The following is a 13140-nucleotide window of genomic DNA, read 5'->3' as shown; positions in this document are numbered from 1 at the left end:
GAAATCTTGGAGAAATTGCATTCGTAATATCTGCATGCACTTTGTTTTATGCACTTAGTATTTGCTTCTGAAACAAAATACTATTAAAAAAAGGTTCTTATCTCTTATTCTGGAGTTTACTTCAATTGTTACTGGTTGCATTTTCCCCTGAGTCTTAAGCATGTCAGCATGGTATTTGGGGGGGGAAAAAAAAAACAAACAACAATAACAAACTATTTGGCATTATTATTTCTGTATCTGGCTTAAGACACAGAGTTAACCTGTTAAAAGGAATAGGAACTGTCAGTTGGAGATACTTTTTGCTTGTCCAGTGTAATGAGAAATTAGCAGCAGCACCTTAATACTGAATTAGTGTGGGGTTTTTTTGCTTTCTCTTCTTACACTAATGCTTACCTTACAATATCAAGGGAATATTATTTTTGTTGTTTTGACAACATATTGGGAGCCAGGAGACCTAAAATGCCAGGAGTTACTTTGCTGTCTGTCTCCACCAGCCTTCCTTCCTAGTGGAGAAAACCAGAGTCCTAAAAAATATGCTTAGATCATTTTGGGCAAATTATTTAACATTGTTTTGTTTCACTTGCATGTCAAGTGAAACCACTAGCCATCTGTGAAATGTACTGGAACTGGATAATCACATTAGAGAGTTAATTCTGTTTATGTTTTGGTTTGGTTAGCAGTCTGACCTGACTTAGTACACTAGTTTCTCCTTTTTGTTTAAGTTTAGTGATGTTTACTGTCCTCATCTGAAGACACATCCTATGCAGAAAGGAACTTTGAAGTATTTTAGACAGACTGGTAAAATACTGTAAGGAAGCAATATTTTTTTGTTGGTCATACACTTGAGCTGTCTGTCTGTTTTCCACCCTGAGGTGGAAATAGGGCCTTGTTACCTAATGAGATGTATCAGTTGTGCTGAGGATTGCTTGTATTATGCTTGCAGAATGATTTTGAAATGTGAATTAAGGTGTTTACATTTTCAGTTGCTGTTCTGCTGAGTTGGCAGATAGAGATAGATGTGGATATGTATATATATATAGCGCCTACAGAACAAAATGCGAAATTAAAACCCAGAGATTTTCCCTAAATTATTATTTTTTCTGAAACAAGTTTCTTGAAATTGTTTAAAAACCCCACAACAAAACCTTCGCGAATGAAACCTACCTGTAGGTACACATTAAACTGCACAAGAAAGCTTTCTAAAATGCAGTTTTCATTCCTTTAACAGATACTATTAAAGTTCTGGAGGTGGAAAAAAAGAAATTAACTTTCAAATTACACCTGTATGTGTTTATGATTACAGGATATGCTGTATTGCTTTTACCGCTGTAGGTAAGCTAAATAAGTTATGAGCTGTACAGAAAATGGTAATTAAATATATCAGCCAGTTGTTCTACTTTAGCAATAGTTAATCATAATCTGTATAAGAGACTGGGCAACAGGAAAGGAGACATTAAAGTTGTCCTAGTTTGGGCCTCTCGGAGTTGTTTGAACCTGGTGAAATCAAGCAGAATAATTCAAATGGAACTTCTCTAAACTTGTCAAATAAGTTGTGGTGGTGGGTTTTTGTAATAAATGTTTTTAAAAGCCCCAAAATCTGGAAGATTTTTACTGGAAAGATTTAAATCAAATTTTCATCAAAATACTTGATGGAGAAGGAGGGTAGGGATTACCTTCAGAAATTGACTTGAGATGCTTTGCTGTGGCACCCTTGCTGATGGCAGTCATTCAGCTCCTGCTTTGATTGGTTTTATCTCCTTTTTTTGATACTTCATGGGAAGCTGTTCTCTACTTATAATGATGATATGATACAATATCACAAATCATTCTAATGACACCATTCTGCAAGTAACTTGCCATTAAGAAATGATTTTTATTTACACAGGGATCTCCCAAAGTAATATAGGGAAAGCCCTTTGAAATGGGAAATCTTGTCCCAACCTGAATCACAAACGTTTTGACTATTTTCTGTGCTGGTACTAGAGTGGTTTATAATTAGTACCTTGGCTAAAGTTCACTTGACATGTTGTCGGGAGGTGAATGATAGTTGGAAAGTTTTCAGTGCTTCGTTAAGAATACGGTGTTTGTAAAGCACTTGTCCTAGTTTTACCGTTGAATATTCTGTGGATGAGACAGCCTTAGTGTGTTCCTTGAACACTTATGCCATCTAGTTTTGTAGGCCAGCCCACAACTGAATCTATTCTTAAACAAATATTTTTGCCTGGCACTCTTGAAATAGCATGAAAACCCCCCTCTTAGTTTCCAGGGAGGGGTATCGGTGTCGGTATTTCTGTTACTCATTATGAGTTCGCTGTATGTAAGCACTTGACAATTTTTTTTATTTTTTTTAAATGCAAAGTGTTTATCCTCATGGTGCTGGTGTTGGGGAAAATGCCTTGGAGTTTTGCAGCGGGGTAGGTGAGTCACCCGGCGGCTGAGGGATGTGCCAGAGGTCAGGGAGGAAGCTCTGGGTAGAACAGGGTGTTTGATTTGCATTGGACAAGGTCGGTGCTGCTGCAGCTGCACCACAGCTTTTCCTCTGAAGGTGACTTCAGGAGTTGAAAGAGTCAATGTAGACGGAAGGAACGTTTGCCTATATAGAGGTAGTTGTTTTACTGTAATGTAAACCTTGCTGCACAGCAGGCAGCGATGCTTCTATATTGGTGCTTATAGCCATAAGCATTTTCAGAATATACACTGTATTCTTGTCAAAAAAGTGGTTATTAAGGAATCTTGTAACTTGCTGAGACGTACTTCCCCCCCTTCCACTTTTGTCTTTTAATTTTTTTAATGTTTTTGTTTTCCTTTCTTGATTGCTGCTTAAACCTCAGGTCCCTTACACTAGTGTTACCTGTAAATGACTAATGTTTTTACTAAAAAAGCATATAAAAGCATAGACTCATTTTGTTGGAAGGGGTATTTCCTCTTTCTCAGCACACTTTGACAAGTCCAAGGACAGAGAAGCTTCTCAAGAAATGGGTAAAAATTGTGGACTCTATACTCCACAATTTTTGCCTTTTTTCGCCCATTTTGTGTAACTTTTTTTAATGTTCTGTTCAATTATAAACAAGCTCTGGCTTTGGTCACTGTGGCTTGCAGAATGTTCTACCATCAAAGTTGTTAAGGATGTAACTTTGATCTCAAAGTTAATACTTGCAGACATCCTGCAAATAAGGATCTGCTATCCTAAACAGTGTTTCACTTAGAAAGCTTCCTTCTGTGTTTATAAAGTTTTTCAGTGATGTGCATGGTATTTGGGAAAAGTGAGTCATGTTTAAGTAGAAATTAGTTGGAGAACTGATGTTTACAGGAAATGGCTAATGGTGAAAATTGAGCTAATGCTGCAGCTAATACTGCATAAAACTTCAAAGTATGAATTAGCAAATCTGATAATGGGTAAAAAAAAAGCAGCAGATACTTTGTACTAACACTTTTTGTAGGAGAAGTTTAATTCCACTTGTTCAAGTCATCCAAATGCCTGTTAAAGAATGACTGTCTTCACAATAACTTAGTTTGAATGTTGTATTTGGAGTTGTAAAGAATGGGTTGAACAAAACTTTTGGTTTAATTTCTGAAATTGGCAGGGAATTCTAGTATTACAATCATAAATAATACGTACTGAAAATACTTCTATATTATAAAAATATAATGCGTCAGTCACTGGTAGTTATGATGATGTAATAGTGACTATTATAGTTAAATGAAAGTTAGGGAGCTTTTACAGTCTCAACTATGTGTTTTTTTTTTCCTGTCTTCCTTCCAAAAGTACCTGATGGCAAAGTGCTTAAATACTAGCTGGTTTTCAACTTGTTTGGTGAATTACAGTGTAACTCATGGTCTTGGTAATTTCCTTGATGATGATTCTACCTTTTGCTCAGTAATTAGATTTTCTGTATGTAAGTGTGTTGGACTAACTAAACAAAGATCCAATGCTCTGCATGAGTGGGGCTTGACCTCCTTTTTCTAGTTCAGTCTGATACTTCACGAGTAGGTACCTTAATGTAAAAGTAGCATTTCTTACCAACTGGGACAACAGTATCTTTCAAAACATCTTTGGACTGGCCCCTCCCATCTCCTCTGCCCCCATGCTGTTAAACAAATATGGGATCTTAATAAAAAAAAAATGCTGGGGACTTCTAAAAATATAGATTCAGGTATTGGACAGTAAGGCTGTCTCTGGATGGAGTGTGGGTTTGACGCAGAGTGAGGACGTGGGCTAAGAAGTGTGTGGTAGATGCAGGACTACTTGCCATCATATTTTCAGAGCTCCCATTGTTTAAATGTTCCTGCTCATGTGGTTGTTCTGCAGGTAGTGGCAAGGATATAAGCCTGTCCTCAGCACATGAAACCTTTATGCTCTTCTATTTGTAAAATAAGAGCATGTACTCAAGTGTGTTGCCCTTGGAATTCTTTCTCAGACAATGGAAGGAAAAGTTTCTGGAGTCCTTGCCTGCATTAGAGAGAATCTTCTTAGAAACTGGTATTCTGTGAGATACTAGTGTGAGACAAGTATAATTAAGCTGAAATCTTTGTACAAAAAAAGACACTTTTTGGCTGAATGTAACTTCTAGTGGAGTATAGAATTTAAGGGTACTTCGGATGTGCAGTTGTCTTATTGAATAAAGCATTTTCCATTGTTTTAAGATCCAGTTATTCCATACAAGACCAAAAGTATGGGTAAAAACACCTTATAAGGTGTTGAGGATACCTTCAGGATTGGAGGCAATACTTTTCTCTGAAAGCACGGTTTAAAAGTTATTTCTAAGCAGTCTTTAATGTCGCCTTCATGGCAAAATTTAACCATAGTCTTAAAACTTCAAAATATGTTAAAGTTGTGCAAATGGAATGTGTGTGGGGTTCTCTGATATACCATCTATTTCGGTAGTAAACCTATAGTTTTATAGCTGGAAGATCTTTTTTTATAATTGCCTAGGAACATGGTCAATTCTGTAGAGCAGGCCAGGCATTTCTGCATTTTCCATATGTTGGTTTCTCTTCTGAAAGCCTACACAACTGTGCTCCACCTACAGTGCTAATTTGATTTCTTTCTGTGTTCAGACTAGTATATCCTCTGCAAGATCTGAACTTCAGTCCCTTTAAAATTAATTAGTGCTTGTATTGCACTTTGAAAATGTAAAGGTTAATACAAGTGCTAAATGCTGATGATCTGTATTACACCCTGTATTGATTGGAAGGATGTAATAATAAGCACTTGCCAACTGTTTTCTACCTCTTTTGGTTTACTGTAGAAGTCTCGTACATTTGTCATCAGTTTGCCTGCTATTTGTGGTAATTACCATACAACTTTATGAATCTAAGTTTTCCCAAACAATTTATGATCATATTTAATGAAGACATTTTTCCTTTTCTTTTCCTTAAGAATGTCAAGTTGTCAGCTGAAGTAGAACCATTTATTCCTCAGAAGAAGGGTCCGGAAACTTTAATGATCCCAATGGCGCTTCCTAACGACAGTGGAGGAATTAATGGCATGGAACCAGCTTCTATCCCTAGCTACCTGATCACTTGCTATCCATTTGTACAGGAAAACCAATCCAATAGGTAATAATTGGTTGCGGTCTTCATAGAAGATGATCTATTTCAAAATGGGTTTAAACTTTTGGTAGTCAGTGACTGTTGGCTGTATATTCATTTTGTTCACCATATTTGATCTTACAACCTTCGTGGGTGAGGATGAAGTTTTTCTGTCCCCAATCGTTTTTTATTTCCTTCCTTCTTTTCCTCTACTTTTCTCTAGTCATATTCTTTGCTGCTTTTCTTTCACTGGCTACAGAGATCTGGTACAAATCCCTCAGTCACCTGCTGTGCTCTTGCATCTTCCAGAGCAGTCAAGAGGTCTGTGTCTGAATCTCTGATGCTGAAGCAAGGTTCCAGGTGTTCACCTTGGATCTTGCCATGGCAGAACAGTATGCAGCTGACACTTGTATTGGGTGTAGCTGTATCCAGTTCTCTTTACGTAACTGGTTGTAATACATGGACTTTAGGAACTCTTTATTCTAGCCCAAATGCATTGTTCACCGAATGCACAGCTTCAGTGTTGATTATTTTGTATTGAAGGCATAAATAATAATCGCTGTTTGGTTTTGAAAAACGTACTGAGTTTTTGCTTAGTACAGCGCTTCAGTGCTCCTTCACTTAAATAGGTAAGAACAAAAATAATCCTTCAGCAACTGCCTGCTACAGGTCTGTAAAATTATCCTGCATCTTTCCTTTTCCTGTTCTTATTCTGTAATACTCGGGCATCTGCATTTTCCATGTAGATGGTTTCCTGGTCTCTTGGGGGTTTGAAGAGAATTGTATTCATAGTTTCCAAGGGGGTCACCTTGTAGTGCGTTATTTTATAAATAAACACAGGAGGAAGTCTCCATGCTTGGTTTCAGTGTAAGTTTTTTAAATGCCTGTTTTCACCTGTGCTTCTTAAGGCCTGCATTTTCACAGAAATTTTGAACAAGGGTGAGTTGGCAACTCAGTGGACTCAAGTACCTGGCCCTGAGTTAGCTAATGAATGTCACTGTTCCATGAGTCTGCTATCATACCTTGTGTAAGCTTAGGTATCTACTTGGGTTGTATGTGTTTTTAAAAAACAATGAAATTGTTGTGGGTCCAAAATACCTTTCAAAGGAAATCTTGCGCTTTATTTCTAAGTTTAATATTAAAATTCAGTAAGTTTATACAAATAAAGACCAACAAAGATACTTATTTTGCACTTGAATGTGATATGAGCTTGTGAATAATTTAATTGGCATCTCTAAGAAAGTCCAGACAAATTTAAGTTCAGTTATTAAAAGCTAGGAGCTCATGAAACTAATGAGTTGTGGTTGTTGGTTGTTTTTTTGAGGGGGTGTTAGAAGCCTGAATTACCTTGGGAGGGGAAAAACTTACTGAAAAGTTTTCTTTCTCTTTGATTTTTACAGACAGTTTCCGTTATATAACAATGACATCAGATGGCAGCAACCCAACCCAAATCCTGCAGGACCATACCTTGCTTATCCTATAATATCTGCACAACCACCTGTTTCTACAGAATATGCGTATTATCAGCTGATGCCAGCACCGTGTGCTCAGGTCATGGGTTTCTATCATCCTTTCCCTGCCCCCTATTCTGCACCCTTCCAAACAGCAAGTGCTGTAAATACAGTTACTACAGAATGCACTGAGCGTCCCAACCCGTCGGGCCAGGTTTTTCCATTATCCAGTCAGCGGAGCAGAAGCAGTAACAGGGGACCTGTCATACAAAAAGTAAGTTTGCTTCTTAATAGGGTAGGTAGGACTGTATAGAAAAATATCTTTGTGCAGGAAGCATGCATCTCATTTGAGCAAGAACAGGTATGTCAGTAGTGTCAGTGGAAAGGTGGGCAGAAAAGGTGTTAATGAGAGAGCAGCAAAACTCTGTCTTACAGAGATACTTGGTGAGTTTATAAAACCTGCAAGTGTTACATGGGAAACTCCCTTCCACTGCCTCTCTGCTACTTTGATTTGAGCTTAAAATTAGATCCTTAGAGTATGGGTATACTTGCTTTTTTCTATCTTTTTTTGATACTTCGACATCATAACAAACAGTTCATGCAGAAAATACTGCGAAGAGGTTAATAAATCAAGTATTTTAATGAATATTTCTCTTAATCTCTTGTCTTTAAACGTGTGGCTTCTGTAGAGAGCACTAGAACTTTCAATTGCTTTGTTTGATTACAACTATGAAGTAAAATCGTATGACTTTTGTGTGTGTGTGGCTAATATTTTAAAACAGCAACAGCAGTTACAGATGCACATAAAAAATAAACGTCCTCCAGTGAAAAATGTCGCCACTCAAAAGGAGACTAGTTCATCAGGTCCTGAGAACAGATCAAAGATTGTTTTGTTGGTTGATGCATCACAGCAAACAGGTAATCTATTTCCCATCTTCTGGGCATATGAATTAACATGAACTATGTGTCAGTTGCCATCTTTCCTAAAAGAAGGTGGACCTAGTTTAGATGTGGCTTTTAAGAGAAATCTTTGCTGATAAGAAGGATAATGAAGAAAAGCTGCCGATGGCTGCAGAGACCCACTCAGAATGTCATATTATAATGTTGCAACAATATCGTATTCCTGCAGAGATTTTGCCACTGTCAAAAACAGACTCTTCTTGAAGGAGTTTATTAATAGTCGGACCTAGACATAACTTGTTCAAATTCAATGCCGTTTTAAATTTTATTAAAAGGAAATTGTCACCTGCGAAGACTTTGGCTTTTTCCGTTTGTTTTTATGATGTGTGGTTTTCTCATGTCTTAATGATTCCTGCACAAGTAATTATTTTTATCTTTTTTTCTTGTAGACTTTCCCTCAGATATAGCTAATAAATCACTTTCTGAAAGCGCCTCTACAATGCTTTGGAAATCAAAAGGCAGGCGCAGAAGAACTTCTCACCCTGCTGCAGAGTCTTCTAGTGAACAAGGTGCAAGTGAAGCAGACATTGACAGTGACAGCGGCTATTGTAGTCCTAAGCATGGCAATAACCAGGCTGCAGCCATGACTTCAAGAAATACAGATTCTTGTGCAATGAATGTATGTAAATGTAACTGAGTCGCTTAACTATATATAGTTCCTAAAGGCTAATAAAAATTACTAAAAAAAAATCCTTTTTCTTTCCTTTTCAGGTTGTAGACCCATCGATAAATACAAGTAAGCACTGTCTTAGCTGGTGAGCTGTTCACAATTTGGCTGGGTCACTTCATATTGTTACTTTTACCTTTTTCTGGGAACCATCTCTTGATCTACTTTCAGCATGCTACTAACTGATCAGATACTTCTGAAGATACATTTTTACTGTGATTCCTACCACCCCCACCAAAACGCCCATTACTTGTTGAATGAACAAGTAGAAGTAGCTATTGCTAATGATTTATCAAGAGCTGCCTTTCTTTAAAGGATTAAAAAAGACTCCAATGGAAGCATTCAGACAAAGCTGCGTTTCTCTTTTGATCCTCAAGCTTCGTTAACCTGTTGGACGGCCGTTCTTAGATGGGTAGTAGTAGAGCAAGAGAGTTCTCATCCTCTGTTTGAGAAGTACTGATACTTTTTTAGAAGCTTTAAAGTACTGCAATGTGAATAAATATTTTGATTAGTCAGGTAGTGTGGGGTAGTGTTAGTGGCTATTACTTGTGACTGAACCAAAATGGATATGGGTGTGAAACTGAGATTTCCTTTATCTGACTGCTTCCTGATGATCACTTGTTGGCAGTCTGAATGTCTGTCATCTGACTTTTCCATAAAGGCAATTCTGTTAATGTCTAGAAATAGCTATAGAAGTAAACGTTGTCAGAGGAGAGCTGGATTTTCTCAGAGAAGTTTATTTGTATCAAAATTGTGTTACTGGTTCTGCTGGCATGTGTGTTGTTATGATGTGTTCTGTCATACTAATCCATTTTTTCATAGATGGCATTTCTCTTTCAGCTGGTATAGGTTGGACTAATGTAAATTCCCAGGCAACGCAAAAAAAACCTTGGATTGAAAAAACTCAGATGTTTTCTAGAGGTGGAAGACAAGCTGAGCAAAGAAATAGTTCACAGGTATGTTAGTAATGGTTCTAAATTTAAATATTTTGTTTTTCTTGTAATGTGAAAATAAGGAATTCTAAATGGATTGATAATTAACATAGTAAAAATGGTGAATGAAAACTGTAGAAACTCAAGAGTTCTGCTGCACATCTTACCGTGTATGTTTCTTGAGCTAGAGCTATACCAGATGTGCACGTATATATTCATATTCATGTACTTGGCAATCCTCTGCCTGTAGCCTGTTCTTTATATGTATCTTCCTAGGAAGAACATTGCATATATAAAGTAACTGGTGAAATGAAGACAGTGTGGGTATAGAAAAGTTAGTTCAGTTTTTGACCCATTCGTGCTTCAGAATAAAAAAACCCTCAAACTTTCTAAAGAAAGATTCTGATGCGATGCTGAACTAGAATCCTGTCTTCTCACACCTGTTTTCTTTGAAACTTTCTTTTTTAAGATTTATATTAGCATACCATATTGCAACCATTTTTATTAAGTGAATTAAAATTTTTATGCGAAAATGTGAAGAATATGTTTCTGTGAAACTTAAGTGGGATGGGATTTTTGTGAGTATGTGAGGAGAATGTGGCCTTCCTAGTTTGGATAGACTGGTTTTATTGTGGGGGGAGGGGTACCAAGCGGGACAGAGAAGGCTGAAACATCTGCCTTTGCTTAAATGTAGGTTTTGCTTGAATTCAGTTATTGCATACAAGAATAGCTGAGCTTGAAGTGGGAACTTTATCGTAGACGTGCCTGTATGCACAAATATATGTAAGCTAGCTTGGCCTGTTTAGGTTTTTTTAGATGGAACTGTTAATCTGTCTTGAATCTTCCCATTTTTGGTACCTGTGGGTTTATTATATAAAGAAGCTCATTGATGCTTGTATCTGGCAGTGTAGCAGTTCTGAATCTTTTTATAACCGTAGTCAAATCTGAGGCTTTTAGAAGCCACTATTTGTGGTTTATGGCACTGGGAGAGTAGGAAGAACCAGAATTCCTTTCATCCAGTCCCAGTTTAGACTCGAAATTGGGAAGATTTTGTAGATGCTTAAAAACAAAGCTGGCACAAAGAGTTTTAAATGAGATTTCCTCAGCCAAATTCACTGTACCTTAAGGCAGAATTGTCCTAGAAACTATTTTCTTTTGAAAATAAATATGTACCAGGTCTAGTAGGAAATTTTCTTGAGAAATAAATTAGTATGAGAGATGAGGAATTTCAGATTCAAATCATGCTTTGCTTTCAGCCAACCAGTCTTGCACGTGGGTTTCCATCAATCTTTCATGTAATAAACAGAAGAACGTTTATACCACTGTACTGAGGTCTCTGGTTCTTAGAGAACTGTGTGTCTGTGCACAGTCATAAAACACACGTTGAAAAGGCAACAATTGCACGCAGAACAATTATGTAGCAGGAGAAAGTTCATTTGATTTATCGTAGTTACAGACAGTTCCTCACGTTTCATGTCTGAGTTACGTAGTCACCAGCAACTCTTTACTTCCTCCATGTTTGTCCAAAAAGACCCTATTTATTTTATAATAAAAACTTGGAGTTAAACGTATAGAGATATGTGGCATTTGGCTTGAGGTGGGTGGGGGTGACTATCTACAGATATTCTGTGTAGAATAATCTTGTGCAGGTTTTATAAGAAAACCAAACCAACCAAAAAAAATTCCCAAAACCTCCACAAAAAAACCTCAAAACACCAAAGCACAGCTTATTAAATCTAATTCCATAAAAAGTGTACCTTCTTAATTGCTAGTGAGTATACATAAGAATGGCTTACATGTGTGTATATGCATCTTGGAAAAATTGAAATGGCAAAATGCCAATGACGTTAATTATTTTGCAGTCCGGTTTCAGGTGCAGAGACCACAGCACATCTTCAGAAAGAAGGCAGAATTTGCAGAAACGACTTGAAAAACCTCCAACTACAAACCAGACAAGCAGAACAGAGCAGAGCCCTGAACCTCTGTATTTTGAGGTAGTGTTGTATAAAAACTGTTTCTGCATTGTCATCAAATAAGTGATGTTCTCAACAGGGGGAAGTTGCAAAACATCTTGACTGGAAGAGGTGTACAATACAGTGCACTAATGTAGTTATATGATGCTTTCATCATGTACATACAGAGACTTGTATTTGAGTGTTGTGGAAAGTGTAAGAATTCAGAACTCTGTGATTTACAGATCAGCAACTTTCACTTAACTCTTTCTGTTCACTTGCAAATAAAAATTCCTGTGTTCTGTGGTTTGTCTTTCTTCCTCCCCTAATTGGAATTGGATTTCTCTTGTACAAAACATTAATAAATTTTTCTTTTTTTGAGAAAGGTTATTTGGATACAAAAATGCTTTGTTAATTTTTCATCATTTTCTGGTTTTGTCACTTCTAAGCCTTTCTAGCTTATGTGGGACTTGAGGATTCAGTTTGTTCTTCTAGCTTCAGCCATTTCAATTGCTTGACATGTGACTTGGTTCCATTCTCTTAATTTCTAATTTGTGTGTTTAGGATGAAGATGAATTTCCAGAGCTAAATAGTGACAATGGCAGCAGCAAAAGCAGTAACATCCAGCAAAAGATTGCACCCAAAGTAGTAAGTACTTTCTTTTGCAAAGCGTTTTTACGTTGTTTTGAGACTACTTGATTTATGTAACTTTTTATGAAACTCTGCCACAATACTTACCCTAAGAAATCACAATCACTACATTGTATCTGCATTACCAATTTTGGATGCCAATTAACATAAGTGTTGCAGAGAACCTATCTTAAAAAAGGCTGCTGGATTTTTGTGTGCTAATTGGATTGTTAACAGTAAGACTGTAAGATACATACAATAGACACTTAATATCATAGAATATCCCAAGTTGAAAGGGACCCATAAGGATCATCGAGTGTAACTCAACTTCTTCATCACAATGATGGTTTTTCATGAGTTTTCAACTTTTTGAAGTGCTAAATTTTTGCATGCTAAATTTTGGGTGAACAGCAGATGCAATAGGATTTTTTGAGATTACAATTAGTTTTGAGGATTATCAGGCTTTCTTTGTATTAATACTTAAACTACATTCTGGTGGTTATTTTAGACTCAGAGCACACATTCAGACTGATGCTTTGATGCAGATACTACTTGTCAAATCTGCAAATATGTAATGATACTGTCAATTTTTTGAAATACCTAGTTTTTGTAGTTAATTTTCATTTCAGAATAAACTAAACTTTATATGGGCTGAAGAAACAGTTGTTGGAAAGATGCTCCTTTAATACCTGATCTACTTAAAATATTTTGTTGCAGAATTATACATGTAGACTACTTAATCTAATCGGGTGCTTTCCAGGAGGGTCAAGTCCTATATGAAATCTTTACAGGGTGGAGAATTCCCTTATTTAGCAATCGGAGTGGAAAATCTTCTAAAGGCATAATTGGAAATAAATATAATTTCCCCATACACAAATGAAATATAAGTTTCTAGTTTTATTAACTTAATGATTCATCTAGCTGTAGCTGTACTTGATTAGGATGTCATACTAATGACCAAAGCCATGGTTCACTTGGTTTCTGTAGTGCCACATTTCCTATGGTCTTGAGAGAAA

General features: G+C 36.8%; 1 protein-coding gene across 1 annotated transcript in view; it reads left to right on the top strand.

Annotated features, from left to right (window-relative positions):
* Positions 1-13140, top strand: part of SECISBP2L (SECIS binding protein 2 like) — a 30799-nt gene that overhangs the window by 5057 nt on the left and 12602 nt on the right. Inside the window, exons 2-9 of the mRNA XM_056346228.1 lie at positions 5381-5559; positions 6933-7257; positions 7766-7901; positions 8333-8562; positions 8655-8679; positions 9451-9566; positions 11405-11536; positions 12059-12142. Of these exons, the coding sequence (XP_056202203.1) occupies positions 5381-5559; positions 6933-7257; positions 7766-7901; positions 8333-8562; positions 8655-8679; positions 9451-9566; positions 11405-11536; positions 12059-12142 (1227 nt within the window). The remainder of the gene's footprint in view (positions 1-5380; positions 5560-6932; positions 7258-7765; positions 7902-8332; positions 8563-8654; positions 8680-9450; positions 9567-11404; positions 11537-12058; positions 12143-13140) is intronic.

This window comes from Falco biarmicus, chromosome 7 (assembly GCF_023638135.1).
Source record: "Falco biarmicus isolate bFalBia1 chromosome 7, bFalBia1.pri, whole genome shotgun sequence".
In the NCBI taxonomy this organism is placed as follows: domain Eukaryota; kingdom Metazoa; phylum Chordata; class Aves; order Falconiformes; family Falconidae; genus Falco; species Falco biarmicus.
The sequence above is the reverse complement of the archived record's forward strand: the minus strand, read 5'-3'. Positions and strand labels throughout refer to the sequence as shown.